The sequence below is a fragment of the Rana temporaria genome, chromosome 7 (assembly GCF_905171775.1).
Source record: "Rana temporaria chromosome 7, aRanTem1.1, whole genome shotgun sequence".
NCBI lineage: Eukaryota > Metazoa > Chordata > Amphibia > Anura > Ranidae > Rana > Rana temporaria.
This window is the reverse complement of record NC_053495.1, coordinates 189599084-189614801: the sequence shown is the minus strand read 5'-3', so window position 1 is coordinate 189614801 and position 15718 is coordinate 189599084. Positions and strand designations below refer to the sequence as shown.

General features: G+C 44.4%; 1 protein-coding gene across 6 annotated transcripts in view; it reads right to left on the bottom strand.

Moving 5' to 3' along the window:
* The window catches only part of SLC44A5 (solute carrier family 44 member 5), a 219064-nt gene that overhangs the window by 69040 nt on the left and 134306 nt on the right, over positions 1-15718 (bottom strand). For all 6 annotated transcript variants that reach the window (XM_040360677.1, XM_040360678.1, XM_040360681.1 and 3 more), the window contains 4 exons: positions 9948-10031; positions 9506-9618; positions 7982-8113; positions 3546-3645 (listed from right to left, as the gene is read on the bottom strand). In XM_040360677.1, the coding sequence (XP_040216611.1) occupies positions 3546-3645; positions 7982-8113; positions 9506-9618; positions 9948-10031 (429 nt within the window). The remainder of the gene's footprint in view (positions 1-3545; positions 3646-7981; positions 8114-9505; positions 9619-9947; positions 10032-15718) is intronic.

Below are 15718 nucleotides of genomic sequence, written 5' to 3'. Positions count from 1 at the left end.
GGACGGCGTACAAAACATCAATCACGTCAGGTCATCATATATTTACATAAAACACGCCCCCCCTTCCACATTTGAATTACGCGCGCTTACGCCGGCCCCATTTACGCTACGCCGCCGCAACTTACGGAGCAAGTGCTTTGTGAATACTGCACTTGCTCCTGTAAGTTACGGCGGCATAGCGTAAATACGATACGCTGCGCCGCCGTATCATTGCGCAACCCTACCTGAATGTACATTACTGTTACTAACTTTGACAGCATCTTCTATTACCAAACAACCATGACTACACAGCGCCCTCTTCTGGTCATCTCTATTTGTGTTATACGAACTCTGTAATGTCAAACACTGCTGGGTGATAATTACAGGCACTTGTCTAATCTTCCTAAGCGTCTTTCTTCCTGTGCATAATGTAATATGCAAATGTGAAAGGCTGCAAACCTGTTCAGTGATTGATAACGGATGTGCTGCTTAATCAGATCGTAAAAGGAACATTTTAATGCGGAATTAAAAGAAGAAGAAAAAAAAAAGATTAAAACAGACAAAGAAAAAATGTAAAATACATAAAATGAAGACATATCTACAGCTCAGTGGTAAAAGTTGTTCATTTCGGGAACGGAAGGCATTTTTTTGGTGATCATTTGTTATCGGGGAAAAGTAGTGCTATATGTGATTTTTACAGGTATCAGATGCCAGATTCTCCCAATGTTCTATCATAGAGGATCTGCAGTCATATCTAGTGGAGGACTGCTTTGTATGGGCTGGATTCACAAAGAGTTACGCCGGCGTATCAGTAGATACGCAGACGTAACTTGGAATCTAAGCCCGTCGTAAGTTTAAGTGTATGCTCAAACTGAGATACACTTAACCACTTAAGCCCCGGACCATTTTGTTGCTAAATGCCCAGGCCAGGTTTTGCGATTCGGCACTGCGTTGCTTTAACAGACAATTGCGCGGTCGTGCGACGTGGCTCCCAAACAAAATTGCTGTCCTTTTTCCCCCAGAAATAGAGCTTTTTTTTGGTGGTATTTGATCACCTCTGCGGTTTTTATTTTTTGCGCTATAAACAAAAATAGAGCGACAATTTTGAAAAAAATTCAATATTTTTTACTTTTTGCTATAATAAATATCCCCCAAAAACATATATAACATTTTTTTTTTCCTCAGTTTAGGCCGATACGTATTCTTCTACCTATTTTTGGTAAAAAAAAATCGCAATAAGTGTTTATCGATTGGTTTGCGCAAAATTTATAGCGTTTACAAAATAGGGGATAGTTTTATTGCATTTTTATTAATTCTTTTTGTTTTACTACTATTGGCGGCGATCAGCGATTTTTTTCGTGACTGCGACATTATGGCGGACACATCGGATAATTTTGACACATTTTTGGGACCATTGTAATTTTCACAGCAAAAAATGCATTTAAATTGCATTGTTTATTGTGAAAATGACAGTTGCAGTTTGGGAGTTAATCACAGGGGGCGCTGTAGGAGTTAGGGTTCACCTAGTGTGTGTTTACAACTGTAGGGGGGTGTGGCTGTAGGACTGACATCATCGATCGAGTCTCCCTATAAAAGGGATCACTCGATCGATGCAGCCGCCACAGTGAAGCACGGGGAAGCCGTGTTTACATACGGCTCTCCCCGTTCTTCAGCTCCGGGGAGCGATCGTGACGGAGCGGCTATAAAAGAATAGCCGCGCCATCGTCCCGGATCGCTCCCCGAGGTAAGCCGCCCGCCGCACGCAGCGGAGGGGGTCCCGATCGGACCCCCGACCCGCTAGAAGGCAGGGACGTATATATACGCCCATCTGCCTGTACGTGCCATTCTGTGGACGTAAATAGGCGTGCAGCGGGCGTTAAGTGGTTAAACCTAGCTAAGATACGACGGCCTGCGCTACGCCGCCGTAAGTTAGAGAGGCAAGTACTTTGTGAATACAGCACTTGCCTCTCTGACTTAAGGCGGCGTAGCGTAAATACGATACGCCGCAGTAAAAATGCGCCGATCTACGTGAATCCAGCCCTATGAGTTCTTTCCTAAAGTCTACCTAAACTTTCAATTGAGAAAGGTACATTTCAGGTGAATCAAAACAAAAGGTGTGTCAAAGTCTTAGGCCTGGTTCACACCTATGGCATTTTTTTGTGCATTTTCAGTTTTGCAGAAACACACTACAGTCCATTTAACATGGTTTCCTAGGAATGTAGTTCACATCTGTGCATTTTATGCAAAGGGCCAGGGACTTTCTTCTGGTTGTTGATTCCATAATGCACCTGGAATATGCAAACTGCAACCTGCATAGGTAGGGTTGCCACCTATCCGGGATTCACCCAGACAGTTCGGGTTTGGGATCATGCGTCCGGGTTTCAGAATGCCCGAAACCCAGACACACAGACGGGAGAGGAGAGAGGGCTCGATCTGCACCTCTTCCTTCTACCCCTACCCCTCTGTGTCTGCCCACCCACACTCCAATCCCTGGTGATGTGCCTCAGAAAATGAAAGTCCAGCAGCCTTAGATACATCTGGGTGAGAGGTGCTGACTGCCAAGGGGTGAGTGAGTTCACCATCCATCCCTGTCTGTGACTGAAGTCTCCCCCTTCTGTCTCCTGCCTCTGCTTGAGTACACTAAGGTAAACCAGGATTCTCAGAGCACCCCTTACATCAGAATTCCCCTTTAGACCGAAGGCCACAGTGTTCCCCCTTACACCAGAGTCTTCTCTGTACCTCAGAGTTTCCAGTCTTCCCCCTTAAATCAGGGTTCCCAGAGCATCCTTTATGTTAGAGTCCCCAGAGTTCTCCCTTACATCAGAGCCTGCAGAGTCCTCCCTTACAGTGAAAGGGAACTCTGTGAGTTCAGATGTAAAAGGGGAACTCTGTGGACTCTGATGTAAAGGGGGACTCTTGTTATTAACTTCATATGATTAGAAATGTTATTTAATAGCAAAATATATGTATAGTTTACACTATAAAAAAAATAAGCTGTGTGCCGCTAAAGTGTTCGGGTTTGATGTGAACAAAAGGTGGCAACCCTATGCGCAGGTGTGAATCAGGCCTAAGGCTGGATTCACACCTACGGCATTTTTAGTACTTTTTGCATTTTGCAGATTTGCACTACATCCTATTTAACATGGCTTCTTAGGAAACACGTTCTGTAGTGCAAATCTGCAAAATGAAAAAAGCATTAAAAATGCCATAGGTGTGAATCCAGCCTTTAGAAAGCAGCAACAACCTGAGTAGAAAAGCCTAACCCCTGCCAGCATGCTGCAGAGAAGGACCCTTGCTTGATGTGTGAAAGCATTGGTCTATCGGCAGAGTTATGAAATGCTCCCTGTTATCTCCGAGCTTAGGAACCCCTCTTGGGATAGGGGCAAATGTAACAAAAACAATAAGATAAAATGTAATAAAAGGGAGCCAGTGAATATCTGATCTGACAAAATGAATTGCTCCAGTGAAATAGGTCCAATAAAACAAACTTTCAAACGTTTCAAATGAGCAGAATTTTACTTTACAGGTCTTATTTCTTAGTAATAATAACTTACAGAGTGACTTACCTGCTACCTTCCTGCAAGAGAGCGATGGCAATTCGGATTCGGTTCCTTAGAAAGATCAGCATGAGTATGATGATCACTTCCACAATGCAGAGGATAATCACTGTTGGAAGAACAATCAGGTCATCCCTTAAAGTGGAGTTCCACCCATAAATATAACATTACATCAGTAGTTTTAAAAAAATGTCATTAGTACTTTAAGAAATTTTTTTTTTTTTTTAGATGCCTTCAAAGTGTTGTTGCTAGGCAGAATAGTTAATCTTCCCTCTTCCTGCACCTAGGTGCTTAAGCTTCCTAACCTACACCGCACAGACTCCTGGGAATGTAGTGGGTGTAACTTTCCAGGAGTCTGTGCACTCCCCAGTCTCGAAGAATCATGTGACTTGGACAGTACAGGTGCTGAAACCTGATCTGAAAGCTATTACACTGCTTGTGCAGCACTGAGCATGTGCGAGATCTGCAAGGCTGAAATCCAGGAAGTCATACAGTCTGGCTTCATGATGCCCACACTTAAGATGGCCCCAGTCAATTTCTATTTTATAAAGTGTCTAAATGCTGTAACAACCTAACAAAACGCACCTTAGTTTACAGACTAACTTTACTAGAATACATTAAGCTTGTGTATTACAGGGGTATTTATATTTAAAAAGTGAAATTGTGGCCGAAACTTTAAGCACATGTTCATCTGGAGTTTTTAGTCATTTTTCAAGTTTGCATGAGTACATTTCTGTTTTTTTTTTTCCTGAAATAAACTGTTTATCAGTAAAAAAAAAAAAACTATCCTTGACTTTGTATAGTGCGAAGTGATGTCATCAGTCTGTTGCGGACAGGAGAAATCATGTTCTCAGCCTCTGCACTGGTGATCAGACTGCAAGATTGTAACCTTGTAGCAGGTCACAAGGCTGGAGCTTCCTTTGTTAACAATGGCTTAACCACTTCCATACCGGGCACTTATACACCTTCCTGCCCAGGCCAATTTTCAGCTTTCAGCGCTGTCGCACTTTGAATGACAATTGCGCGGTCGTGCTACACTGTACCCAAACCAATTTTTTATCATTTTGTTCCCACAAGTAGAGCTTTCTTTTGGTGGTATTTGATCACCGCTGCGATTTTTATTTTTTTGCGCAACAACTAAAAAAAAGATTGAAAATTTTGAAAAAAATTATGTTTCTATTTTTTTCTGTTAATTTTTTTGTACATAAGTAAGTTTTCTTTTTCAATTACGGGCACTGATATGGCGGCACTGATGAGGTGGCACTCATGAGGTAGCACTGAGGTGCACCGATAAGGCGGCACTGATAGGCGGCGCTGGTATGTGGCACTGATGGGTACTCATAGGCGGCACAGATGGGCACTCATAGGCGGCACTGATGGGCACTCATGGGCAGCATTTATGGGTGGCACTGATGGGTGCTTATGGGTGGCACAGATGGGCACTGATAGGTGGGCACTGGGCATAGATGGGCACTGAGAGGTGGCACTGATGGACACTGAGGGGTGGCACTGATGGACACTGAGGGGTGGCACTGATGGCATTGCTGGGCATCACTCCAGTCAGTGCCCATGTTGCCAGTCAGTGCCCATTTGTGGGCACTGATTGGCATTTATTGTGCTCTTTTATTTATTGTTTTTATGGTGCCATGGTGGCTTCCCTGGTGGTCCAGTGTGGGGATCCGAGGGGGGGGCTGCGCTGATAAACAATCTGCGCGAACCCCCCCTGTCAGGAGAGCCGCCGATCGGCTCTCCTCTACTCGCGTCTAACAGACGCGAGTGCGGAAGAGCCGATCAACGGATCTTCCTGTTTACATCGTGATCAGCCATGATTGGACACGGCTGATCACGTGGTATAGAGCCTCCGCCGGAGGCTCTTTACCGAGATCGGAGATGCAGGGTGTCAGACTCAATGGAAACTGAGATACTTCATTCCAGTGTCACTGCTAGTGTATGCAGTACCGCATGTAGCCAGAGGTGGGGGGAGCCAGAAACACTCGAACCGCTTGGAGACACTTGGAGATTCTTGGAAACTCCCGGGAACAGAGTTTCCGAGCGTCTCCAAGCTGCTCCGAATGTCTCTAAGCGTCTCCAAGTGTCTCAAAGCAGCTCTGAGTGTCTCCGAGCATCACCGGCGCCCCTGCACCTCTGGCCAAATGCAGTACTGCACACCCCAGACAGAGGCTTGAATCCTGCTTGTCTTGTGAGACAATGCTCGCAAATCGAGTCAGAATTTGAAAAAAAAACTTGTATTGCGAAAAGGCTCGTAAATCGCGTTACTCGCAATCTGAGGTTTTACTGTACTTCTTTGCATTGGTCCAGCTTGGACAAATGTAACTATGAATACAGTAAGTTCCCTACATACGAATGAGTTCTGGTCTGAGAGCACATACAGTACATACCGTGTTTCCCCCGAAAATAAGACCTACCCGAAAATAAGACCTAGCGTTATTTTCCAGGACGGCTGCAATATAAGCCCTACCCCGAAAATAAGCCCTAGTTTAAAATGTTTGTAACATCCTGTAATCCACTCTATTACAGTATTATATAATGTACAACATGTGTGTTTCTGTAATATAAAGAGAGCTCCGACGGGTCACAGAAGCGCAGAACGGCGCTATAATGAAGGTATTTGGCACAATTATATTACAGAAACACAAATTGTACATTATATAATGAAAGAAAGAAAGTTACCGCTCCAGGTGGATTGTGTTAGGATGATCAGGATGGTCTCCGGAGATCAAGGGTGCTGGCAATGCACAAGGCAACACATGGAAAAAGAAAATATGGACAGCCGCACTCCAAAAAACCTTGATGGTTGTCTTTATTTAAAAAAGGAAAACTGCACAACAAGTCACGGCACACTACACGGGAGTAAAACAACTGACTGACGCATTTCGCACTATAAATTAGTGCTTAATTATAGCTATAATTAAGCACTAATTTATAGTGCGAAACACATCAGCTGTTTTACTCCCGTGTAGTGTGCTGTGACTTGTAGTGCATTTTTCCTTTTTCAAATAAAGACAACCATCAAGGTTTTTTGGAATGCGGCTGTCCATATTTTCTTTTTCCATTTGGTACATTATATAATACTGTAATTGAGTGGATTATAGGATTTTACAAGCATTTTAACTCAGATCACACTGGGGATTCCTGATAGGCAGGGAGGGAGAGGGGTAAAGAAGACAGCACATTATATGGTAAGACCTACCCTGAAAATAAGCCCTACTGTGACTTTTGTTGCCAAAATTAATATAAGACCCGGGCTTATTTTCGGGGAAACACGGTAAGTCTAACTTGTTTGTAAGTCCAACACAACTAGCCTAGGTACCCAGTGCCGGGTCAAGGTAATCGAGGGCCCAGGGCGAACATGCCAAACTGCACCCCATTCCAAGATGCATGACCTATTTCTTCAGTAGGTTCAGGCTCTGGATTGATCGTGACTTCAGTTTTGGGATCCACCCAGATACCTGGAGCGGCAGCTGGCTCAGCGAGCTGGTGAGAGCCTGAGCCAGCAGCACCAGCCCCCAGAGGTGGCTCTAGGCTTTGTGAGGCCTTAGGCAAAACTTGACATGGGGCCCCACTCAAGCCCATGATGGGAAAAATAATTCAAGGTCAAGAGCCTCTTCCCCACAACCCTGGCCAGTGGTTGTGGGGGTTTGTGGGAAGGGGGCTTTTTGGAATCTGGAAGTCCCCTTTAACAAGGCGGCCCCCAGATCCTGCTCTTTAATAACTAAGGGGTGGGGGCCACCTGGTGATGTCACCTGGTGAACCCGCCCCTTGAGACATCATTGACTGAGGGCATGCTGGGTCATTGATGTCACAAGTTGGTGGTGTCACCGATATTCACTGGTTGTCAGGGACGCTGGAGGGCCCCGCTCCTGAGTCAGGGCTCTTAATGCTGCCTGAGCACAGCAGCGTTAAGGTCCCCTGTCCCTCAAAACTGGGGTGATGTATTGGGTAAGTTAGGCGGGCGTGAGGCCCCTGTGAGTACGAGGCCTTAGGCGACCGCCTAATTAAAGAGCCGCCTCTGCCAGCCCCCTCCACAGCCCCCGGTGCTCCAGTGAGCGCTGGAGGGGCAGAGCAGAGAGCCGGTCACTGAGAATTGAGCAATCTTTGATTGCTCAGTTCTTGGTCTTAGAGGCAGAGGGGGACATATGCATCATCGGACCGAGCTGTATCCACCTAGGTGAGTATAATTGCTTGTTTTTTGAATTTATTTTTTATTCTCGAATGTCTCTTTTAAGAAAAATATATCCGATCATAGGTCCACTTTAATACATTCTAAATAGTAACCACAACAAGTAAATAACCCGAGTGACCAATGACAAATCTTCTTTCACTTGTAGGTCTCCAGGAAAGTAAAATCTGATTGGTTGCTGTCTGTTACTGGACTTGCTGCCTCTAGCCCCGCCTGACATTTTAGAAGGTAAAGACATACTCACTGAACGCCAGCCAGGTTTCCCTGAGCTGTAAGTAGACTCGGAAGTCTGTCTGCAGCCCAATGTCAGAGATAGTGAGGTCAGATCCCGGGACGCCTCTCAGACTGTCATATTCCCAGTAACAATGCCAAATTCCTAGTAAGCAAAGATAGAGAGATGTAATACACAGAATGCACACCAAGGAACCATCACATTGTTTCAGAAAGTCTATCAATGTAACATTATCTGGAAAAGTCTTTTTGGTGTGGATTTCTTATTTTGTGACAGTTTTTTAATAGATGGAGCCAGGACAAGGTGCAGAGCTGTGTGTTGTACATTTTTACCAAATTATATGAGAATATCAACTGCAACTTGAATTTAATCGAAAATCTTTTTTTAGGTTAATGTTTACAATTAAATATACACTATATTGTCAAAAGTATTGGGACGCCTACCTATACACAGAGGGCTAGATTCAGGTAGCCGGGCGCATTGTTATGGCGGCGTAGCGTATCGTATTTACACTACGCCGCCGTAAATCAGAGAGGCAAGTGCTTTATTTACAAAGCACATGCCTCCTAAGTTACGGCGGCGTAGCGTAAATGGGGCCGGCGTAAGCGTGCCTAATTCAAATGAGGATGAGGGGGGCGTGTTTTATGTAAATGGGTGGTGACCCGACGTGATTGACGTTTTTTACGAACGGCGCATGCGCTGTCCGTGTGCATATCCCAGTGTGCATTGCTCCAAAGTACGCCGCAAGGACGTATTGGTTTCGACGTGAACGTAAATTACGTCCAGCCCCATTCACGGACGACTTACGCAAACAACGTAAAATTTTCAAATTTCGACGCGGGAACGACGGCCATACTTAACATTGACTACGCCTCCTAGGGGGGGCAGCTTTATCTTTACACGGCGTATCTCTTACGGAAACGGCGTATCTTTACTGCGACGGGCACACGTACGTTCGTGAATCGGCGTATCTAGTCATTTACATATTCTACGCCGAACTCAACGGAAGCGTCACCTAGCGGCCAGCCTAAAAATTACACTTTAAGATACGACGGCGTAGGAGACTTACGCCGCTCGTATCTTAGCCTAATTTAAGCGTATCTGGTTTCCAGAATACGCCTAAATTAACACCAGTGTAGATTCAGAGTTACGACGGCATATCTACTGATACGCCGGCGTAACTCTCTATGAATCCGGCTAAAAGACAGAGTTGGGAATTATAGAGATCTCACTGTTGGCGTACTGAAGACATGTGAAAGCCAGGGGCTAATTTAGCCCACCAGGTTCCATCTACAACTAAAATATCACTCTTGGGTAGACTGGTCCTTTAAATTCCTTAATGAAATATGAAACAAGCATTTAAAATGGTAAAAGTCCGATTTTTATTAAAACCGACATGCAGGCATGATAAGGCAACCTTTAAGATATTTTTTTATATAATACATTTCATATGTTTTCATTTACTGAATCATATCGCACCTTAAAATAGGTGGGGAAATTATATAAAAAAAATTTAAAAAAATGAACGTCACTTACCATAGCCAACAACCCCAAGAACACCAACTATAAAAATCCAAAACAACACCCCAGCAGTAAACCTCAGAAGAATCAGGAACAACAGACTGATGACCATTGCAATGAAGAGCGCTCTATCGGGGGGAAAAAACAAGCAAAATACAAGAGCAGGATGTTTATTTAGAATTATAAATGGCTACAAAAGAGGCGTCTAAAGAATCTAAAAAAGATACGTTATCAGCTCTGGCTGCTTTTTCAGTAAATTAAATTATTTACCCTTTGCCAAAAATCTTAACATACTGAAAAAGCAAGTCGATTTGTTAAACGTGACCATTTTTGAGATCAAAAACTTCCTTTATTCAGTTGTACATCGAGAAACTGTCACAACCTGGAAATAATTAAGGCCAGATCATATCCTGCTTTTAACTGTTTTATCAAAGGAAAGACAATATCTACCACTTACATTAAAATCCAGTACCAGGAGCTAGCGTAGTCCTCGAAAATCTTCATCCCGATGGATCGCGCGTCAAGCACGCTATTAATACCACTTGGGTAAAAAGAAAGCAAAAAATTATGTATTTTTTTTGTTATGCTTTCAAAAATAAACAATGAGGATTATTTACTTACACTGAATTAAGAGCTTGTTTACACCAGGTGCAGTGGCGTTGGTAGGGGGAGCGGAGGGTGCGCAAGAGGGGTGACACCCGCTACAGCGCTGGATTGAGAGAGGCGCCGCAGCTTTCTCCTCCTCCAGGTGCATTTGGCTATGCTTATTGGCACTGATCAAGGCAGGCTCAATGTCAGGACACAGAGAAATTTTTTCTATGTTCCCTATTTACACCATAATGCTGCTTTGGGTGTGATGCATAAAATGAATTCAGTGTTAGTACATAACCATGGTAATGTACATAATGAACCTCACATATACATTTAAGATTCATACAAGATTGAGTTAGAATTCCAGTTAGTAAATTCTTCTAATACGCAGCCATATGGCATCTACGCAACAAATGTTATATGCAGATAAGAAACTCATTCGGTTTCAAGCCAAATGTTAGGAATTACGCATATATCTCTTAGGGCCCTAGTCAACAGTGACAAATATAAAAACAAATCTGATAGGACCTGCAAAAAGGTATAGGTACTCTGTCATATATATATAGCAACTGAAATGGTTAAAGCTGAACTCCAGGTAGAAACACACATTAATTCAGATATGTGTTTAGGGGGGGAAAAAATAATTATTTTAAATGTAACTAGTGTGGGAACTTGATAACCTGCAATGTCCTGTACAGCTCCAGTCTGTGAGAGGGAGGGGCAGAATCAGGAGCCAATCAGGTGTGATGCAAGACATATGAGTTGGTAAGCTATGACTAAGCACTAACTAATAGTGTGAAACGCGTCAGTTGCTGCTGTCCAATCACAGGCAGGAGGTTAGGAGGTGACCACGCTCCATTGTAGAGAAAAGCCAGGTCACCAGACACTCTTTGATATTAGGTGGGGTTGTGTATATCAATATACAAAGACTTTTGTAGGTAAAACAGCTCTCATGTACAGTAAAAACAAGAGGAGAAGCACTTTCACATTGCCACATCCGTTACTAAAAGGGAACACAGGAAAAAGGGTACCAAATAGGTAACCCTAGGTTGGACTTTTAAGGCACAGTAAACAATGGAGAGATTAGAAAAAAATATACAATGTTTATTGAAAAAAAATATATGGTATGAAAAGAGCATTAGAAAATAAGTTAAAACACATATATATAGTGATATATGACATACAGTGAGCCCTTATGCGTCAACGATTTTTGCTGTTAAGCTTCATCAGGACACATTCAAGGTTCAAAGATAGCAAGAGAGAGAACAGGTCTCACTATCGTGCAGGATAGTCTAATTGGATAAAATTGTTGTTTCTGGAAATATATGAACAAGGCCCATTCTGCTGCAAGATAGTGAGACCTGTTCTCTCTCTTGCCATCTTTGAACCTTGAATGTGTCCTGATGAAGCTTAACAGTGAAATGCGTTGACGCATAAGGGCTCACTGTATATCATATATCACTATATATATATATATATTGTACAGGACGCCAGGGTTGGGTCCTGGATGGACACTACATAGCGCCAATTTTCAGAGTCTAGTCCCTTCTGGCCCCAGGCTTTCAGGCACACAGGGGGTTAACAACTCCCAGGAAGTCAGCTAAAAGGAGAGGAAGTACTGACAGAGGGTGGAGGAGTGTGGAAGTGAAGGTGTCTGCAGAAGTTGTATGCTGCTGAGAAGGACTGGAATACTTACCGAACCGTATGTGCCTGTGTTTTGTTTTGTTTTCTGTGCTGAAGGTAAAACAGACTTTTTCATTTGTGCTGAAGACAAGCAGTCCCATTGAGAAAAACGTCCTCTAAGGCCATTGCCCGGGAGTTATTTCAAATGTTCTCACGTACTGGGTTCCCCAAGGAAATACTAACGGATCAGGGCACCCCTTTTATGTCAAAGGTGATGGCGGACTTGTGCAGGCTGTTTCAGATTAAGCAGTTGCGGACGTCCGTCTATCACCCGCAGACCGATGGCCTAGTTGAGAGGTTTAACAAAACTCTAAAGTCCATGTTAAAAAGAGTGGTCCAGAAAGACGGGAAAGATTGGGACATGTTACTCCCTGCCCTGTTGTTCGCTATCCGGGAGGTACCACAGGCATCCACGGGTTTCTCGCCATTTGAGCTAGTGTACGGATGAAGGCCCCGGGGGTTGCTTGATCTGGTAAAGGAAACGTGGGAAAGTGAGTCCTCCCCGCACAAAACCGTGGTAGAGCATATTTCTCAAATGCGAGAAAGGGTGGCTAAAGTGATGCCGATGGTGAGAGAGCACATGCAGAAGGCTCAGGATGCCCAAAGAAGGGTATATAACCGGTCGGCTAAAGTGAGACAGTTACAAGTAGGAGACAGGGTAGCTGTCCTAATACCCACAGTGGAGAGCAAGTTCTTGGCCAAGTGGCAAGGTCCATTTGAAGTAGTAGAGAAAGTGGGTGAGGTAAACTATAAGGTACACCAACCAGGAAAAAGAAAACCCTACCAGATTTATCACATAAATTTGTTGAAGCTCTGGAGAGACAGAGAACCGGTGTCCGCGGTGGTGGCGGTACAGTCAGGGGACCATGTAGGGATCGACCTGGTGCAGGTTGCGGCTACCCTAACTAGGCCCCAAACCCAGCAAGTAAAAGAATTTCTGCAAAGAAATAGGGACATGTTTTCAGGGTTGCCAGGGCTCACCAACGTCATTGAGCATGACATCGTGACCGAGCCCAAGGTGAAAATCCGGCTTAAACCCTACCGTATCCCAGAAGCTCATAGAGTGTCAGTGTCTGGAGAGGTTAAAAGGATGCTCGAACTTGGGGTCATCGAAGAGTCGCAGAGCGAGTGGTCCAGTCCGATCGTGTTGGTGCCCAAACCCAATGGTACTCTCCGCTTCTGCAACGATTTTAGAAAACTCAACGAGGTCTCCAAGTTCGATGCATACCCCATGCCACGGGTAGATGAGCTGATTGAGAGATTGGGTCCTGCCAGGTACATCACCACGCTGGACCTCACAAAAGGTTACTGGCAGATTCCCCTAACCAAGGAGGCCAGGGAGAAAACAGCTTTCTCTACCCCGGAAGGTCACTTCCAGTATAAAAGAATGCCGTTTGGTCTTCACTCCGCCCCCGCCACATTCCAAAGGGCCATGGACAAAACTTTACGTCCACACCAACGGTATGCCTCCGTTTACCTGGATGACATAGTCATTTTCAGCACGGACTGGGATTCCCATCTTCCCCGGGTACAGGCAGTGGTAGACTCCTTGAGAAGAGCAGGGTTCACCATCAATCCGGAGAAGTGTGCGGTTGGGGTGGAGGAAGCCAAGTACCTAGGATACATTGTAGGTAGAGGGTTAGTGAAGCCCCAAATGAGCAAGGTAGAGGCCATACAGGGCTGGCCCCGCCCCCTAACAAAGAAACAGGTCAGAGCGTTTTTAGGCCTAGTTGGGTACTATAGGAGGTTTGTCCCCAACTTCGCCACCATTGCGGCCCCGCTAACTGACCTCACCAAAGGCCGAAAGTCGGTCATGATCAAATGGAATGCCGAGGCTGAAAAAGCTTTTCAAATGCTTAAGACAGCACTCTGCCAGGATCCGGTGCTTGTGGCGCCAGATTTTTCTAAGGATTTTGTAGTGCAGACAGATGCCTCAAGTGAAGGGCTAGGAGCAGTTCTGTCTCAAGAAATCAACGGAGAGGAGCACCCAATAGTTTTTCTTAGTAGGAAACTGACGCCAGCTGAGAGAAACTATGCGGTGGTGGAACGCGAATGTCTTGCCATCAAGTGGGCTTTGGACTCCCTACGTTATTTTCTCCTAGGTAGGAGGTTTCGCCTTATATCGGACCATGCTCCTCTTACGTGGATGAGACAGAACAAACACACCAATGCCAGGGTAACAAGGTGGTTTCTGTCTCTGCAGGAGTTCAACTTTATGGTAGAGCACAGACCCGGGAGACAGCATCAGAATGCCGATGCCCTCTCCCGAGTCCACTGTATGATGGCGAGTGGTGCCTCCAACACCTCCGCGTTGAGGCAGAGGGGGGGGATATGTACAGGACGCCAGGGTTGGGTCCTGGATGGACGCTACATAGCGCCAATTTTCAGAGTCTAGTCCCTTCTGGCCCCAGGCTTTCAGGCACACAGGGGGTTAACAACTCCCAGGAAGTCAGCTAAAAGGAGAGGAAGTACTGACAGAGGGTGGAGGAGTGTGGAAGTGAAGGTGTCTGCAGAAGTTGTATGCTGCTGAGAAGGACTGGAATACTTACCGAACCGTATGTGCCTGTGTTTTGTTTTGTTTGCTGTGCTGAAGGTAAAACAGACTTTTTCATTTGTGCTGAAGACAAGCAGGACTTTTGTTTTGATGAATTTTCCCTATGCTGAAGAAAGCGTTGTTTTGTTTGGTTTTGGTTTTCAAATAAAAACCCCTTTTTGTTCACTATTACGGTTTAAGCACTTGTCTCGCTGAGCTAAAGAACCCCCAAAGTTCACAATATATATATATATATATGTGTTTTAACTTGTTTTCTAATGCTCTTTTCATACCATGTATTTTTTCCAATAAACATTATATATTTTTTTCTAATCTCTCCATTGTTTACTGTGCCTTAAAAGTCCGACCTAGGGTTACCCATGTGATACCCTTTTTCCTGTGTTCTCTCAAGTACAGGATTTTAGATTTAAAACCTTATAAATTGGTCTATTAATTCACGGAATATACTATTTGTGGTGCCATAATGGCCAAACCTCACTGGAACCTTTTTAAACAACCTTTTTAACACAGAGGAACCCTTGAAATAACTTTCAGGTCATGGCCTGTTAATAATTATTATATTTACACCTCGCGGTACTATAGTGTGAGCACCAAGTTGTAGACTGAAGAACCAATAAAAGAAAAAGAAATGTACTATACTTTTTATATTTGATCAAAGTACATTTGGCACTATACAGTACAATCCCTGGAGTGTTGATGCTCATATTGATGCTTAGTGGATCAATGTCCCCTTTCACTTGTGGCCTGGAATTACAAGGGTAATCGGTGGGAAGATTGCTTTTTAAGCTGGCTAAAAACGTTGAGGAAAGCGACGTTTCATTTACGACGAGGCCTAAGGCCCATACACATGATCGGACTTTTTGACAATTGTCCGACGGACCTGTTTTAGCAGACAATCCGACCCTGTGTAAGCTCCATCGGACAAATGTGTTGTGTTTTCCATTGGACAAATGTTCGCTGTGAAAACAGACAAACTTTCCGACAACAAATGTCCGATGAAGCAAAATCCGATCGTGTGTACACAAGTCCATCGGACTAAAGTCCAAAGTACAAACACGCATGCTCAGAACCAATGCTAAACATCAGACAACAATAGCAGACGTTGCCCAAAGGGTGGCGGTAAAGAGTTGAAAAACCATGTGATTTGGTGAAAGTTGTCTGAAAAAGTCCAGCTGTGTGTATGCAACGTCCGATGGAAGTCCGATCGTGTGTACGAGGCTTCAGAAGGAACCCTAGAGTTCCATGGGAAATCTGGTTGAGAAAGGCTGTTCCTAAAGGAAATGTCTTCTATTGGAAGATAATTGTTATGTCTCTCTTGTTTGCTCAGTCTCAATGGATATCACCAATGGACAAGACCAGGGGTCTCCAAACTGTGGCCCGAGGGCCAGATGTGACCCTTT